The following is a 17983-nucleotide window of genomic DNA, read 5'->3' on the forward strand; positions in this document are numbered from 1 at the left end:
AGAGAGAGAATGTTTTGAACGTTCTTTTATAATTCTAACAGGTTACTTCGAGCTTAAGTAACCTCAAGCAAATCCTAATGCTCGAGGTCCCAAAACTCTCCGGGGTAAAATAGTCAAAATTCCCAGAATTCCCTCTCGATCTCACTAACTCCCAATCTATCATCAAATAATCATTCCCATTACCCAATATCTCAGTAAGGTGCTAAATACCCCTTGACTCACTTCAAGTCAAGTATGGGTCCCGTTGTGACTTTCCCACTAGCTTGCTTCCTAGGATTTTCTCGTGCCGAGTAACCCAAACATACTCACATAATAATGTGGTCTCACACAGACATATATCACATATATTCAATATATTCCCAAAACGGGTCAAATTATGAAAATTGCCCAATTAAATAGAAATGGGCCCACATGCATATTTAATACACCTAAACATGCATATCAAGTCATATTATAATATAACTCACATAATCACATAATGATGCACATAAATATCACATAATCACATAATTCCATAATTTGCCATCCTGACCCTCTAATCAAGGCCCCTAAGCCTTATTAGGAAATTTGGGACGTTACAACTTTTCTCTCTCTCACGTTTTTCTCTTCCCTTCTTGGTGCTTTGGGGGATTTTGAGAGCTCTTGAGGAATTGGCCAAGAAATCCAAGGATTGAAGCTAGGATTTACTTAAGGATTAGCCCAGGGCCCGAAATTGTGATCAAGGTAAGGATTTGTTCTTAAATTCTTGGTAGTTTCAGCTGTGATTTAGAGGTTTTATTTAGGTTTAAACCTTAGGTCTAATTTTGAGTTTTAGTGAGGTTATGGGATAGTTTTTGGGATATTAACATTGTTGACGTTGCTTTGATATGAACTCTAGACTGAATTCTAGGTTAAGTATTGAATTGGTTGGATTTAGCTTGAGAAAAAGCAGGGGGATTTTTGGTTTCTAGAGCTCGAGTTGCGACCCTGTTCTTCAGGTAATGCGACCTGCATGAACCCAGGAGGCTTAGGGAGCCTCTGAGATCGGCCAGGCGCCACGACTCAAATAAGACGCGCTGCGGCCCGTGTCCCCTAGAAGAGAGCCTTGGGGCACTCTGACTTGTAGCGCGCCGCGGCCCTAGGGTGCTAGACCGCGACTCAAATGAGGGGAAATGACTAAAACATGGTTTTTAGCTCGGGAACTCAAATTTAAGGGCTCGAGGAAGATTCTACTATCCGGTTTAGTAGAATTCGAGGTCCCAGATGTTAGAATATTATTCCAAAGTTCTTAATTGGTTTAGAGCTTGATGGATGTTTATTAATTGCGTTGTGCCTAGGTTTTACCACCAAGGCTCGGGTTTAGGGGATCGTACTCAGGATCACACTAGATAGTCAGCTCGGGACACAGGTTAGAAAACTGTTTGTGACCGTAGAGCAGGGCATGGCCTGAATATCTGTGTTTAATGCTATGTGTGAGTGTTCATGATTGTTATGCTATGTTTGTGTGATTATAACTGATCGGCGAAGGCCAAAATTGGCGACAAGAATGTTGAATGCACGTCGAATGGCAATAAGCATGCTGAATGCAGGTCGCCATGCCATGGCCATATAGGGTGTTGTACTCACCCGTTCGGTGAAGACCATGAACCCGGTGCCTGGTAATGCATTTGGGTCGGCATAGGCTGTTACGTGAATAGTCTGTTATCTGTTTAAAGTTATGCATTTACTGAAATTAATTATTATATGCTATATGTGTGAGTTTTCTTGCTGAGTCTTGGCTCATGGGTGTTCTATGGTGCAGAAGGGCAAGGGAAAAGCCGACTAAGCATGAGTTGGGGGACATGGAGCGGCGCGTACATATTTGGCCTACCAGGCTACCACAACTAGGGTTGTTTTGAGGGACACGTCGTAAACATTTGATTTTGTCGCCTAGGACAACTGTACCCTGACTTTTAGAATGTAAATATATTTCAAAATATTATTTCGTGATCCCAATGTAACACTTTTTAGTTTTAATGGATGTCCAAATATTTTATACTTAATTTTCATTAAATGAGTCATTCTTCTTATTTAACCATACTTTTTAGTCTATGGTAATACGTATTAAAATCACATGTTAATGACTACGTTAATAGAGCATTGCACAAAGTATGCTAGTATAGTATAGAGTGGTGTTAGTACGATGTGTATGCTCTAAATAAAAACTTTGGGAAGTTGAAGCGAGAGAGGTAGAGCAAGTTTAAGTCCAAAATTAGTACTGGAGTGTGGTATCAGCATAAAAAGGGTCAGGTCTTCGGGTCGGACCTACCATGGCGCTCTCACAACCCCCGAAATGGACGACCGTTACATCAGCCCTGCCGCCATGGCTGCGAGCTCGGAGCTTCAGATCAGAAGCGGCATTGGAGGCCATAGCCAAAACTTCCCAAGACAAGGTCCCTAGTTTAGTCCTCTACAACTATCCCTCCTTTTCTGGCGCTTTCTCGGCTCTCTTCGCCCACCTCTTTCACTCCCGTCTCAACCTCCCTTGTCTCGTATTGCCTTTTTCTTCGGTCGAACCTCTCAGGTGTTTTATCACTCTCTCTCTCTCTCTCTCTCACACACACACACACACTAACCAACCAGAAGTCTTTCATTTTGTTTTTCGCAGGGTTGAGGATTTATGCACTGAAGGCCTTAAGAGATTGTATCTTCTCGACTTTTTCGGTCCCAAAGGATTTTCCAAAGAGCTTTCTCGGCGAGCTTCGTTCAAGTAAAGTTATCTCCACTATATAAACATGTATATTGTTAACAATTCTTGATATTTTTATTTTCAAGTGGTTTGAGACTGTTCAGAATTTTTCTTATTTATTATGTAATGTGTATTGTATAATTTTTGGTGTGATTAGAGTGATTGGATTCGATCATCGAAAATCAGTTCTTCCTTTTGTACCTTCTGAGGAAGATTGTCCCACAAATCTCACATTTCATCTGAATGTTGAGAAGAGCAGCTCTATTGCTGTGTATGAATTCTTCTCTGCTAAACGTGCTGAGACCAAACATTCTGATGTAAGTTGAATTTGAGTTATTTTTGGCCTTGTGTTTTAAATTCAGTTGCACATAAGTTGTTTGCTTGTTGGTTCAATAAGGAAGATGGGTTTTTGAGTTTTACTATTGCATTTTGAAAATTTTAGGGAATGATTGCAACATTATTAGAATCAAAGGACCAAGGTCGTGTAGAAATGACACTCAAGCACATTGAAGATACTGATTTACGTAGATGGAGCTTAGCAGATTCGAAGGCGTTCAATATTGGACTTGACAAATGGCGGTCAAAGTTGAATTGCTTAACCAATCCATACATGTATGAACAGGTTTGTTAGTATTAAATATTCTTTTCTTAAGAAAATTTGTAAGGTTTTCAGAATAAATTGGATAGACTAAATAGTCATTATTGTTTTAACCCTGTTAATTTTGCATCACATTATGTTGATTGTTTCTTAAATGCTCTTCCGGTTTCTGTCTTATGTGCAACAACTTAAGATAACCCAATAGAAAATCTTTGGCGTCTTTGCTATGCCTATAATCTACGAGTCGAAAGTAGCATAAATGATTTTTGCTTTAGTTTTAGTATATAAGATTAGATTTTGCTAGAAATAATTGATAACTAAAAATTCATGTAACTCAACTTGTTTGTAATTTAGATGATGAATTATCCATTGTAATCTCTATATTTAGTCAATAAATATTATTGTTTGTTTCTTGTTGAAGAAAAGGAAAGCTATTGGTGTGGGATTATTGTGCTCTGAGTATGGTGTCTAGTGTCGCAATTTCTTTGACTGAGTTCTGATTATATTGTTGCAGTTGATGGAGATTAATTCTGCTGAATTGATTGCTATGGGAAATTCTTATATTTCTACTCGTGAAAGAGCGGCAGAGAAGTTGCTTGATAAAGTTTTCAAAGTTATGTTGGGCAGAGGATTTTATGGGGAATGCCTGGTATTGATTCACTACTCCCTTGCAACTCTTACATTACAAAAAAAAAAAAAAAAAACAAAACAAAACAAATGTAGTACTTTATTTATTTTCTGTGTGAACTTTTATTGGTAAATTCTTCTTTTCTATTTTTGTGTGTGTGTGGCATGGAGTAATTTTATGATACAGCTACAACTACAACTACGTAGATCCCCATTTCTCTCAACTTTATATTAAATTGATCATTGGATATCAGATATCTCTTAAGATCTAATTATGATATTGGATATTGTAGGGAGTTCGAGCAGATACAAATTCCGATTTAGTTGATGAAATTGGCAAGAAACTTAGTGTAACAAGTGCTGCTGCAGGTCTCAGGTAATTTAATTGCAGATTTTTTCTTTAGGCATATTTCTACCCTGCGGGAGATTATTTTTTTTCAAATTTCCTATCCCAATTAGAAACTAGTGATACTAATTTTATGGGCATTATATTTGCACCCCAAAATTTGACTAAGACACACCCCATGTTTATTAAAAATTAACATATAATATATATATTTTAATTACTTATGCTCACATTTTTTTTAATTTTTTTTTTTCATATTCTAAAAAATACACATAAATAATATATATTTTAAATATTTTAATTAAAAAATTAAAACAAAAAAAAAATAAAAAATTGATAAAGTAAGATTTTTTTTTTCTAAAATTTTATACATTATTTCAAAAAAAAAATTATGAAAACAAAATAAAATAAAATTATTGAAATTAACAAAAAAAAATTAAAGGATGCCAAAAAAATTATTGAGAAAAAGTGGTAAAATAATTTTAAAAATTAATATTTTTTAGTTGATGGGGATGCCTATATATATTCTTGAGGTGCAAATATAATGCCTAAATTTATAGTAAAAATGAACGACTATACAATTTACGATAGGAAGTTAAATTTTTAAAGAACGATCAACAATTAAAAGACAAAACACTTCAACTAAGAATTTGATGATAAGATTACAAATAAAGTTTGTTCCAACATCCCTAATGCTTTTTGGCACATAATAGGGATATAGTCATACTTCCCTACATTAAAGAATTTAATGACAGTAAACTTCCTACCAAAGCTAGACCCATCCAAATCAGTCAAGAAAGAATATAATTTTGTAAAAATAAAACCTTGAATTGATTAAGAAATGGATCATTAGGAAAATTAAATCCCCTTATGTTAAAAAAATTGTAGAAATAGAAAGAGGCATACCTAGATTGGTAATTGTTATAAATCATTAAATAATGTTCTGGACTGAATTAGGCATCCAATACCCCAATAAAAACAACCTAATTAATAGGCTCAGTAAAGCATTAGTATTTTCAAATTTTGATAAGAGTGTGCAGACCAAAGAGTAAAGCAGGGTTTGGGATTGGAAATTTGAACGTTAGAAACAGAGCACTTTGTATGAAGTGGATTTGGAGATTTCCGGCCAAAAGGAGTCGATTGTGGTACAAGGAGTTTAAAAAAAAAAGTACGGGCTTAGCAAAAATAAACGGGACTCTAAATTGGGGGTAAGGTTATCATCTAGATGTCCTTGGAAAGATATTGCTTCCCTTCATGCAGAATATCAACAGCTAGTTTGATATAAGGTGGGTGATGGAAGATTTATTAGATTTTGGGAGGATGCATAACTTGGAATGGGGTCTTTGAAAGATGCTTTTCCTAATTTAGCAAAACTATCTTTAACAAATGGTTGTATCATATAATTCTTAGAAGCTGGAGGAACTGAGGGAGGTGTCAATCCAGTTTGGAATTTTCATTTTATACAAAATCTAGTGATAGAGAAGTTCCTGAGTTCATAGAGCTACTAAGCAGATTGGAGGACTGGCAATCATTTATTTCTGCATTACAAGTTCTTTATGAAGTTATAGTTGAATTTGTTAAGAGAATTCAAACTGCAATGGTGCATGCCACAACGCTGTGCAGATTAACTGACTTTTGAATAACGGGTGGTAAAGCTAGACAACTTTTGTGGAAGGTGGCAGTAATGGCCGCATGGTGGGCTATATGGCTTGAAAGAAATAAAAGAACATTTGAAGAAGATGAGGATAATAGGAAGAATTAATGTGACAAAATTAGACTTTAGGTAGGCCTGATTAGATGATGTAAAATAATTTAAAGAAATTTTATTTACTGATTTAGTTAGGGAGTGAGTATTTTCTGCAATCTTTCTTGTTTGATGATGTGGATGTTTCTCACTCACTCTACTCTTGTATTATTCTCATTAATACAAGTTGATGTTTTTTCCAAAATATATCTTTTTTCAACGTTTGATATGAAATCTTGATTTTCATAAATCCAAATTAGTGAAGAAGACACGTTTTGTTATTCATTTGGTCATTATGAATGGAATGTTATGCCATTCAAACTCAAAAATATCCCTAGTGAATTCCAAAATAATATTAATGACATACACATATATATATATATATATATATCCTATACAGTCAATTTTCCATAACTTACATTGTTGATGTACTAATGCTACTATGTTCGGTAAGAAGGAAAGAGTGTTTGAAGGATGGATAGTGGATTGGATGGAGAGGATAATAAATTTCTTCTATGTTGTTTGGTGCTGAGAGGAGAGGGATAAGGAGGGATTTATAATTTAAACAGTTTGTTGCCCTCGTGTCTATTTTTTTGTGTACGTGTGTAAAATTTGACAGTGTAAACCTATTTTCGGCTTCGTAAACTATTCATAATTTTTTGAAAATTTGTGGGATGTTCTAAATAATTACAATGTATATTGTCATATAAAAAAATTTGGGATTATATTCATCCAGGTGCCAAAAATGTACCGGTGTTGTAAAAAAAGTTGATGTGTTGTAGTCGCTCCTTATATATATAATTTTTATTGAAGAATATATATGTAATTTTCTTTACAAATTTTTGGAGGGATTCATTTTGGAGAAATAGGAGGTAGACCTCATCCCTCCATCTATCCTCTCCCTCTCACTTTTTGTCTTGCCAAACAAATGATTTTGGCTCTCCACTCACCCTTCTTCCTCCTACCCTCCCCATCCTCCCAAAATTCCCTCCTACCAAACATAGTGTTAGAGTCAATTGAACAACATTGGAAACACTTGGACATATTCCTCTAGGTAGTAAAAATCAATGGATTGGTTGTTTCAACCTCCAAAATCAAGCTATTCCAATCTAATATTTGGTTCTAGGATTTAACATGCATAAGATACTATTTAATTGTAAGCAATTTCTGCTGTTTTCAGGTTCATGTTTTCTCTATTTGAGATTAACATGTTTCTATTTCTTTGTATTATATCTCATTGATTAAATACAAAGCATTAGCCGTATTCATCAAGTCATTCACTTTGGTAACAAATTTCCTGATGGAATAAAAAAGATGCTGTTACAAAGATTTTTAGGATCCCTGAATTATATAGCTAATTTTAATGAAAACTTAAGAGAAAAGTGTAAACTATTGTTTGATAATTTACAGAGTAATCCTTCTCCCTGATCACCAATTCATACCTCCAGCAAAACTGTTCCATGTCTAGGCATTCCCTTAATAAATTCATTCAAATTGTTCAAACTAATGATTCTGAAATTAGACAAGGAGATATCTTACTTCAAAAACTCAGCCCAGATTAGCCTGAATAGTTTGTTCAATTCCATTATGGTATTTGGACCCATGAAGAAAGTAATTTTTTATTGTTTAAAAATAAACTTTATCTATAGTATTATGCATTTCATAATTCTAAGACAATATATTAAACAAAAAATATATTTTAGTCATAGTTCACTGTAAAAGTGCAAAATATGTTTTAGAAAAAGATGTTCAAAACGGTATCCAAAAAATTTGTTGCACAATGACAAATGTTTGAATTGAATATATTAAAGGCAGTCAAAATAACATCCCTGATTTTCCAACCTGTGAGTTTTTGTAAATTAACTAAAGGGTTTTACCTGGTCAACAACCAAGTCAAAAACTAAGAATCTTGCAACATTAGTGTCAGCATAAAGCAGTCAAGATGCACATGATGATATTCCAGAAATCAGTCAAATATACTATCAAATCATAAACAGTGACTCACTTACCATTAATGGAATAGAATAAAGAAACCAGGAGTCATCTTCTATGAAACCTCTTCACTTTCCAAGCACTAGAGGTCTCAGCATCTATAAAGCTATAGGACTGCTTCCCACCAGTAAAAGCTCTTTAAATTTTCTGTATACACTAAGTTTCCTTGTTCCCAGTTCAGATATTTATCACGAAACTTTGAATATTCTTAAGATATTAATAATTTTGATATTCATGAATACTATGAGTTTCAATCCATCTCTTAAGTTAACATTGAGTTTCTTAGTCCCCAGATTAAAGATTTAGTATGAATCTGTTAATATCTCTGAGTTATCAACAGTTGTGATAGTAATGAATATTATGAGTTTCAATCTAAATATTGTTGTTAATTCATAGTAAGCTTTATAAACCATTATTTTAGACAATTATTGCATTACTTTTAAGTCTTTTTTCCAGAGTTATTATTGCATTATTTATGCTTTGTATTCTTTTTCTGTTAATTTTTCTTGAATTATGTTTCCTCCCTTTTGGGGTCAGATGGACGAAACAGAAGCATGTTAAGTGTTTACATTATTCTCTTGCCAACATATTCTAGTTCAACGCTGTTATCTTTAGTTCTTAGGGGATGTTTGGTATGGGGTAAAGTAAAAGTGGGAATGGGAATCTAAATCTTTTTCTATGTTTGGTAAAGTTAATAATTTGTGTGGGTCTTACATGTATTTTAAGGGTAAAGTGAACCCTTTTGTACACAAGAGTTTCATATTGCCTCCATCCTAAGCCCATCTACACTTTCCAAGGAAACTCAACTACTCAAAACAAATACCCCTTACAGTAAAACCCATAAGGAATCTCAGTAAAAACATTGATTTATAAAAACTAAAAATAAAATGTGAAAGAAGGGGAACTTAATGACGAAATTTTATTTTAGGTTTATATTTTTTAAGATTATATTCTTTACTTCAATTGATAATTAGAGTGCTTTTCGGTCGTCGTTTTAAGATAAAAGTTGTAGAAGAGTAATTTTTGGTTTTTTTTTTTATAATAAATGGTGTTTTGAAACTTTTGTGAATAGGATGTTAAATCTGGTATATAAGTAGAAAGACTAAAATGAGATATTCTCCTTTTTTAATATAAATATATATATATAACCCATTATTATTACTTTTATTTATAGATATATATTTAAAACTAATGTTGTTGGTGTTGTTTTTGATGATGTTATGCCAGGCCTATAGGAGCTGTTGTACACATGCAAGGAAATAATCTCAAAATATGCTTGAGGAGTATTGATAGTGGCGTCGATACCTCTGAAGTTGCAAAAGTATGCATCTTTATTGTTTCAGATATACTTTCTTTTAGTACGTATACTTTTATGATGAGATCGATAATGCCATTTTAAATATGAAAGCATATGGTGGAGGGGGCTCTTCAAGATCAAGCTCCTTTATCATAAGGATGGATGAGTATAACCAGTGGCTTTCTGCGATATAAAGGTGTGAAACAGTATCTTCTGCAAATTTTCTAATAGTTCTGCCATTGGATTTATTTTTAAGACATATTTCTCTGTGCTGTTTATATATCAGCCACATTACTACCTTTCAAGATGTGTCGATACCCACATTTTCTAATGTATGTCAATGTGTGTATATCTAAATCATTACTGCTACCAATTATCTCATTTTCAAATCCAAAATCTTTTTGTGTGCCATGTTGTTAAGTCAAGTCCTGCCTCACTATTTACTTTGAGTCAGTTATATAACAGCCTTAATGAATCAGGAGCTGTATATGGGGGTATTCCTTGCATTATTGTTTGCAGTTTAGATAGTGAGATAGGTTCTAGGTATAAAATCCTTATTGAATTAGGAGTTGTATATGTTTGATATTCCTTGCGTTCTTGTTTGTAGTCTAGATAATGAGATCAGTGGGATGGGTTTGTCTATAAAAAAGTTCTAGTTTGCTGCAATTTAAGTTGATTTCATTTCCACAAATAATTATTTTGAGGAGCATCAGTGGCATGTGGAGAAGTTGACCTTACAACTTGTAGATTATCTTGAGACATTATTATGAGGTGCAAGTTGAACTTATGCACAAATGTGCAGGAGAATATGTATACTGCTTGGCTTAGTTAACATTTGACCCCACATTGTGTGGATTCAGACAATTTATATTGTATTGTTGAAAGTATGCTCTGCACAATGACAATAGACAAGCCTTACTTTACTGGACAGCCATCGACTACCACGCCTTTGGCAGTTGGACAACTTGCTAATTGACAGTGTTCACCACCTGTTCCCCACCATGTTAATCTTCTTTCCTCCACACCCACTGAAAAGTATAGTAACACTGCCATGAAAGCCACCCCAGCATCCAGTGCTGCTGAAAGAATGTAATTGTACCTCTGCCACCATTGTTTCCTGTATCGGAAGACAAAGAAGTTGAAAATGGTTCCCACCATAATCCAGGCATTGTAGTTCAGTGGTGTGGCTGGTGGCATCACTGCTGTTGCTCCTAGAAGGACTGGAAGGTTGATCAGTGGTATCCATGTTTGCTTGGGGAATGCTTTGTGGAACAGCCAAACAACTATTGGCCCAATTGCACCTCCAAGGAAGAACCAATTCATCTCTGGATAATTTCCACGAGATCCAAATATATGCTTTGGTCCCACTAACCCCCATATGACAGATGCATCAAAGAAGACTCGGTCACCCGGACAAGTCCAAGGACTACCTGGCGGGAGAAGGTTATCCTGGCATATATTCTCCACAGAATTCAGCAACCACCATGCCACTGCAAGATTGATGGTTCCAGCAAGGATCGTTCCTATGAACTGGGACCACATATTCAAATGTTAAAGAAGAGTAGAACATGTGGTATAGAAAAAATAATGCAAAGTAAGCATGCAGATTGTTCAAAATAACTTATCTCGAGACAATTTTTATGAAATTGTTTAAAGTCACCAATCTCTCCACTTAATGGCCCGAGTGTGCAAAGAAGATTATTTTTCTTTCTAGTGCTAGAGAATGTACCTGAACTAGAAACATTGATCTTGGCGGAATCTTCATATAATGCCCCAGCTTGAAATCATTTAGAAAGGACACAGCCTGCGCAGTACTCATATAGCCATAGGTTTTGAAGCAAACATTGGCAATTGGATGTCCTGGTAATATGATACCCATGACATACTCTGTTATTATGTTTATCCCTGGTGTCTGTATAGAAGACATCATAGCATTAGTAGGTACATAGAGAAAAGATAGTAGGAATAACATAGATTGTGAAAAGATTCTGGGCTTTGCAGGGAAGAGTAAAAATGAAATAAAATAACATGTTGCTATATGTTGTAGTACATAATAGATGTAATGTACTAATGGTTATATCAAGTTCAGTCTGTAGTGAAGACATTCAATCTAATAGAACATAACAAATTCTTCAAAACTACAATTATTAAACAACCAAACTTGGATAGTAAAGCTAAAGCTAATCATGGAATTTGCCATTATAAATAACAGTTGGGAATAATATATTTAAGGCTTTCATATCATTTACTCCACATCATTGAAAGATATGAAAATTTTGACTTGCCTGGTTTGTTGTAGCAGTTATAATGCTGATTGGGAGAGTGAAAGTGAAGCCTATACCAGCAGCAAAGAGGAGGCCCCACCATGGCATCTGAACCTGGTCATTCAAAAAGATGCAGAGTGCTAGGGAAACTACTAGGGTCACGCCAAGCAAGAAGTAAAACCACCAGGAAGGTATGTCCTTGTATCTCCTCATTAGTTTTGTATGGATGTCCTCCTTGCCTTTGTATGAAGCACGGTACCGCTGATAGATCTCCCTGTGCACTTTCTTGTTTTATCAAAGTGTATTCATTTAATAAAATTCTTGTGAATTAATTTGGATGGGAGTTGTTTTTTGTCCATAGTTTCATCTCCAAATTTGGTGACCATACAATTATTTTGGTGGTTCTTGGCTTGTGTGTTTTATCAGAAACATTTCATAGTATAGGAATACAAAATTGAATTGACAAGTAAACAAATTTTTTCTGATGATGTGAAGGAAATACGTGTGTGTATGTATATAAATATATATATATATATATATATATACGTGTGTGTGTGTATTTCCAAAATCAAGTGTAAGTGTAACTACATGCAACACATATGGATGTGGTTTTTGGTTTATTTCTTAATGATGTCATGGCTATTTTATCGAGTGTTTGACAAGGAGGATAAGTTCAATAAATGTCGACTTTTTCTGTTTTCTATGTTAGGATACACTTGCAACTAACAAAAAATTAGAAAATTACCACGCCCAGGAAATTAGAAAATGTATTTTAAAAAAAAAAGTTGATGACAAAATATTACCTTCCATAGAAGAAAGCCACATGTGTGAGGGTGGAGGCTATGGCGGCAAAACCGAAACCATAAGTGAGGGCAAACAACATGCTCAAGTTAATTCTTCCTTGCTCGTCATACTTGGCTATATCCAACTCAAACTTGTTGTTCACAATAGCTGATATATTGTAAATTTGACCTTCTGCGGTAAACAAGTGTGAAGAGAAAATTGGAAATTTTCTGGCATTGTACAAGTCCAGACCCCAGTATGCAACAGGTAGTGCAACATAAATCATCAATGTATAGCCAGCAAAAATGTTGAGAATGCTGAAGAAAGGGCAGATTAGGGGGCTGAACAAGAAAGATGCCACAGCTGCCCAGTCAAGTGTGAGTGACCCCAGTCCAAGGCCTTTCATGCCTGAGCCAATCTGCTGTGCTGTAACTGACTTTGAGAATACCCAGCAAACCCATGATATGTTTGTGAGTGTTGGGAAGAGGAGTCCCGGGAAAACATACCATGAAAAACTGCAGATTAGAGCTATTAGAAAGAACTTTGCCCGCGACATCCGCTGCTCATCTTTCTCATGCAATGCCCTGTTCAACTGGTATGCGAAATTTCCATTAGAGTAGGTAGATAATGTTTGCAAGTTATTTAGCATCAAAATTTTAGGCAGTGGTGACTAGTGAGTGTAATATCAGTTCAATGAATTTTGAATATATTGCAATTTCATTGGTATGGGAAATTTTCATTTTAGTAGGTAGGTGATGTTTATACGTTATTTTGTATTAAAATTTTAGGCACTTGTGATTATGAGTATAAAATCAGTTCTATGAATTTTGAAATTTTATTAAAAGGAGGCAGATAGTGCATTCATGAAAAGACGGCAGTACCATCTACCAAGTCTGAAGCTATATCTGATCCAGTCTTGGGCCAAATAGAACTTTCATTCATTATGATTTTTATTTTTAAGTGTGAACACACCACTTATTGGTTTATTTGCATCACTATATATATATATATTTATATATATTTATTTAGGGGAATTCTCTTATAGGGTTTCACTTTAAGCCCTACCGGTAAGACTCTCAGTGTTTACAACCCGTGAACGGTTTTTGGCGCGATTTTTTTTTATAACCGTGTATATTGTAGCTATTTAGAACATCTGCAAATTTTCATAAAATTCTGAATAGTTTACAGTACCGAAAACTAGTTTCAAACATGTTGCACGCATGACTAATTTTTTTTATGTGCGTGGAAAACATGTTTGAACCTAGTTTTTGGTACTATAAACTATTCGAAATTTTCTGAAAATTTGCAGATGCTCTAAATAGCTACAATATACACGATCATAAAAAAAGTCGCGCCGAAAACTGTTCACAGGTCTAGAAACACTGAGAGAGTGAAGCCCCTATAGAAGAATTGTCCTATATATGTACCAGTTATATATATATAATTTGCCTAGTTTTATTTATAGAATTTATTAATTAAATTTATATCATTATCATATAAATTTTAAATAAATAATATTATATATAAAACTATAACATATTAAATGAAAAATTAAACCAAAACATTGATTATGATTTTTTTAAATATATATATAATATGATAACTATTTTAAATAATTTTTTTAATAAAAATTAAGATTATATATTATTATAATGACATTTTATAATATTTATATTGATATAAGTATTAAATATTACTATAATTATAATATTTAAATTGTGGTAAAAAAATTAGGATTATATATTATTATCATAATAATATTTTATAACATTTAAATTAGAATTTATTTAATATAATTGATAAATATCTATTTTTAAATTAATTTGAAAGATATATCACATTAAATATTTTTTTTAAGTTAACAAAATAAATCGTTAAAAAAAAAATTTCAATATCTACATAAGAAATATATAAATATATATATATTTATTTATATAATTAGATTGCCGACAGCTGGAAGAAATAATTTGGATTCACTTTGATATCTATCTTTATTCTTTTCATGTGTCTTTATTTTAGAATTTTCTTTATTTGAAACACTATATAATATTTAACAAGTGCATTCAAGTTTTCATTTTATTAATAAAACAACTAGGCCCATTTGATTGCTAAAGTATTTGGATGTCTAAGTATGTAAATCTTAGTATTTTATTATTATATTATACTATGGATATGATTGGCATAACTTTACACATGGGTTTCTTCATTTATTATTTGTCCCCAATTACATTATTACTAAAATAATTGGTTCCATTCTACGCGTTCTCATTCTCATCTGCTTTTCTTTGGGGCTGAAGGCTGCGCTGAATTTATGGATTTATGGCGCTGAATTTAAGGTGAAGGTGGCAAAAGAATCATAGCAACTCGTGAGTAAATACTATCTTTATTATTAAATTTATAAAAAAAATGGTCCTACTCACCCTATATTCGTTGATTTGGGTCAAAACTCCAATAAAGATCTTTTTTATTTTAAAAAAAAGGTGGCCATTTAGTAGCACATAGTGTTAGGCATGGCTAAACTCAAATAGCCAATATTATATAATATTGAAATAGATATATGGTTCAAATAATTTAAGGTGGGACAGAAGTAGGTCATATAATGCTAACAAGTGCGTAAAACGCTTTGGTCTAAAATGTATGTACAGATATCATTACTCTTTGTTAAACGATTTTTTGGATTTTGTGTTTTCTAAAATAGTTCAAATAAACCTCTAAATTTGATTTTGATCAAAGTTTTTTGAATTAAAATCACAAATAATTCATCAAATTAACAACTCAGAATAAAAATATAATCATTTTGCCTAAAAAATTGTATTGTTATAATCAATTTTTGTTCATCAAAATTAGGTTTAGATGTCTATTTGAATCATTTTACAAAATAGAGTTCAAAAAATAATTTGTCGAAACACAAAATACAAATAAATAAAAAAGTATAAACACTAAACTTATTTGAATGTTTGAATGTTTCAAAGGTTTAATGTTATAGTCAGTCATAGACTCAAAGGTACGTACCGGAAAAGAGAGACCTGAACGAGTGTACTGGGCCACCACATATGAGCTGGTTCAACCACATACTTCCTTAACAGCCCAGCCCAACCATATCCCAGCACCTTATTTGTCCAATGTAATATACACACAGAATAATAAGCATTTTGTTTTTACGAAAATTACGGTATTTATGACTTTTTGAAAAGAAAAAAAAGAACAAATGTATATTAAAAAATGCAACCCAACTTTCTCTTTTTCATCATTACACAATAATTTTATCTTTTATACGACAACTTTTTTTTTCTTTTCTATTTAATGATTTTAGCTAGTTTAGTGGACTTTTTTTTTTTGAAAAATCTAGCATAGAAAAATGGGTAAAACTAAAACGTAACTGTTTTTATGAGAAAATTGAAATATAACTGTTAGCAAGTTGTATTTTTTTTTTTAAAACAAAGGAAATTTATCTTGTTATAAGTACATATATGAAAAGTTCCATTTTGTTGATTTCACTTTTTACTAGTGCCGACATAAAAATAAAACTATATGGGATATAAAGTAATGGGATAAAAATAAAAAGTATGGAAGGTGATTTTTTTTATAAAGGTGTATATTTTAGTTATTTAGAATATTTTGTAATTTTAAAAAAAATCTAAATAATTTATCGAGCTGAAAATTAAGTTAAAAAAGACTGTTTTTTAAGCTAAAAAAAATTAATACAGCAACTTATTTAAACTTAGTTTTCATTATTTAAAGTTTATTAAAAATTTACGGTATGCTATAATTACAATAATCACATGAAAAAAAATCACTAGCCGGAATCAATGAGATAAGGTATGCATATGCACATAGAAGTATCCTATAATGATATTAGTTTGTTAGCTGTGTTTAATCGATGGATAATAAATTGGAAGAAGATGAATTAAAGAAAGAAAGAGACATTTGGGGTTTACCTGGGTGGTGATGATGAGAAGCCAACTAGCCAAAAAAGAGATATTCCGGCCATAAAATGCCTTAATAATATTAACAATCCCAACTGCGTAAGTGGAACCAGATCCAAAGGCACTCCCGGCATTAGCGAATATGGAAATGAGCACGTGCTCTTTTATGTTAAAGGGACCCGGGTTGAGCGAGAACACTCTCTGCCCCAACCCGAACAACCGAAAGCGGGTCTTGGGCAGAGTGTTGGCCAGGAAATGGCCGATGGGAAGAGCCGCCACTTGGACTGTTATTTGGGTTATGACCAGAGGCTCTGTACGGTACGCAAAGAATTGGTTGAGGAACGATAACATAGCGCAGGAGAGTAGACCCAGCAACCACATCCGGCAGGTCCATACGGGTAGGGTCGGGTCGTCGGTGTTTCTCACCGTTAGCCGGACCTCCTCCACAGGCGATACCTCCTCTGCATCGGCCTCCTCCTCCGCCGCCGCCGGGAGCTTGTGTTCCGGGTCGGATTTCAGCGCCTGTGGAGAATCCATGTATATATACAGAGAGAGAGAGAGAGACAAAGATACGAGAGATGGTGTTGTTGATTTGGGTTTAGGTTTCGTTTTTATGGAAAGGGAGGTGTACGAGACTTTGAGTTTGGTTCATGAGTAGTAGTGTGAAATGATGGATCTTTTCTTTGTGAAGATTCCATATGTTCATGAAGTGACGTATTAGGTTCACATCATAATCATATTGATTGGTTGTTTAATTGAAGATTCTTTTATGAGATTCTTTTTTACTTTTAGTTGGTATAAATTTTTTTGCATCAATTCAAATTATGGAAATGGATACGAGTGGAGAAAATGGTTAGGACCAAAGATGAAGAGAGCAATCAGTCATATTTCTAAGATAATGTTGTCCACTCTAATTTTATCTATGATTAATGTCAATATTTTTTTTTGTGTTTAGTTGTTCATAAAAATTTGTTAAATTTTTATAAAATTAATATAATAATATATTTTATCAAAATAATTTATAAAGAGAAATTTGATTTTTAATGCAATAAATCACACTCCGTTTGAAAAATACATTATCCCTATAAGTCTCTCGTTTTGGTCCTACTAATGCCGTTACTACCCAAAATACCCCTGGCATAATTTTCTCTCTTTTTCTCATATTCTTCACTCTCTATCTCTTATTTCCCTCTCTATCTCTCAAACTCTCGTACACACAAAAAAAGCCAGCCACCATTAATTTGCATTTCGGATCTAGGGGCAAGTTGTGAATCCTTTCAAGTCAAGAAACTTCATTTTGGATTTCGGATCTAGGGGAAAAATCGCATGGGTAAGTATATATTTGTTATATGTAGTGAGGAAACTTGTCTGGTTACATTACTTGTTTTATTTCAAACAGATCTGTGTATGCCTTCATGTTTTATTGCAATTTTTCACAGAATGAATTTTGGATACTTCGTGCGTTTTTTTCTGGATTTTTTTCCTGCCTCGATGAGTTTCGATGAAACTCGATAGGTCTCGATGTGTTGCATGCATGCTGGCTCGATGGACCTCGACGTGCCTCGATAGTGTTAGGATGTTAGTACCTCAATGGTACTCGATTGTACTCGATAAAACTCGATACATGTAGTATAAGAGTTTAATGGAATTAATACCTCGATGATACTCGATTGTACTCGATACGTGTAGTATAAGAGTT

At 33.5% G+C, this 17983-nt stretch overlaps 2 protein-coding genes across 3 annotated transcripts; one reads left to right on the forward strand and one right to left on the reverse strand.

Annotated features, from left to right (window-relative positions):
- Nucleotides 1-2184: 2184 nt before the first annotated feature.
- LOC133812312 (uncharacterized) lies at nt 2185-11918 on the forward strand. Of its 2 annotated transcripts, none has more exons than XM_062246280.1 (9): nt 2185-2542; nt 2627-2728; nt 2865-3024; nt 3150-3329; nt 3820-3954; nt 4226-4308; nt 9242-9335; nt 9423-9507; nt 11611-11918. In XM_062246280.1, the coding sequence occupies exons 1-8, from the start codon at nt 2289-2291 to the stop codon at nt 9465-9467; spliced, it is 1053 nt and encodes a 350-aa protein (XP_062102264.1). In that variant the 5' UTR covers nt 2185-2288; the 3' UTR covers nt 9468-9507; nt 11611-11918. The 2 variants fall into 2 exon arrangements, with proteins under 2 accessions (XP_062102264.1, XP_062102263.1); XM_062246279.1 differs by having other exon boundaries at nt 2186-2542; nt 11614-11918.
- Nucleotides 9968-16984, reverse strand: LOC133812311 (oligopeptide transporter 4-like). Its single transcript, XM_062246278.1, has 6 exons — nt 16297-16984; nt 15371-15468; nt 12379-12942; nt 11597-11849; nt 11041-11223; nt 9968-10841 (listed from the first exon to the last, which is right to left on the reverse strand). Exons 1-6 carry the CDS (start codon nt 16819-16821, stop codon nt 10227-10229), a joined length of 2238 nt encoding a protein of 745 aa, XP_062102262.1. The 5' UTR covers nt 16822-16984; the 3' UTR covers nt 9968-10226.
- Between the last annotated feature and the right edge of the window lie 999 nt (nt 16985-17983).

The sequence above is a fragment of the Humulus lupulus genome, unplaced genomic scaffold, assembly GCF_963169125.1.
Source record: "Humulus lupulus unplaced genomic scaffold, drHumLupu1.1 SCAFFOLD_61, whole genome shotgun sequence".
Taxonomy (NCBI): Eukaryota; Viridiplantae; Streptophyta; class Magnoliopsida; order Rosales; family Cannabaceae; genus Humulus; species Humulus lupulus.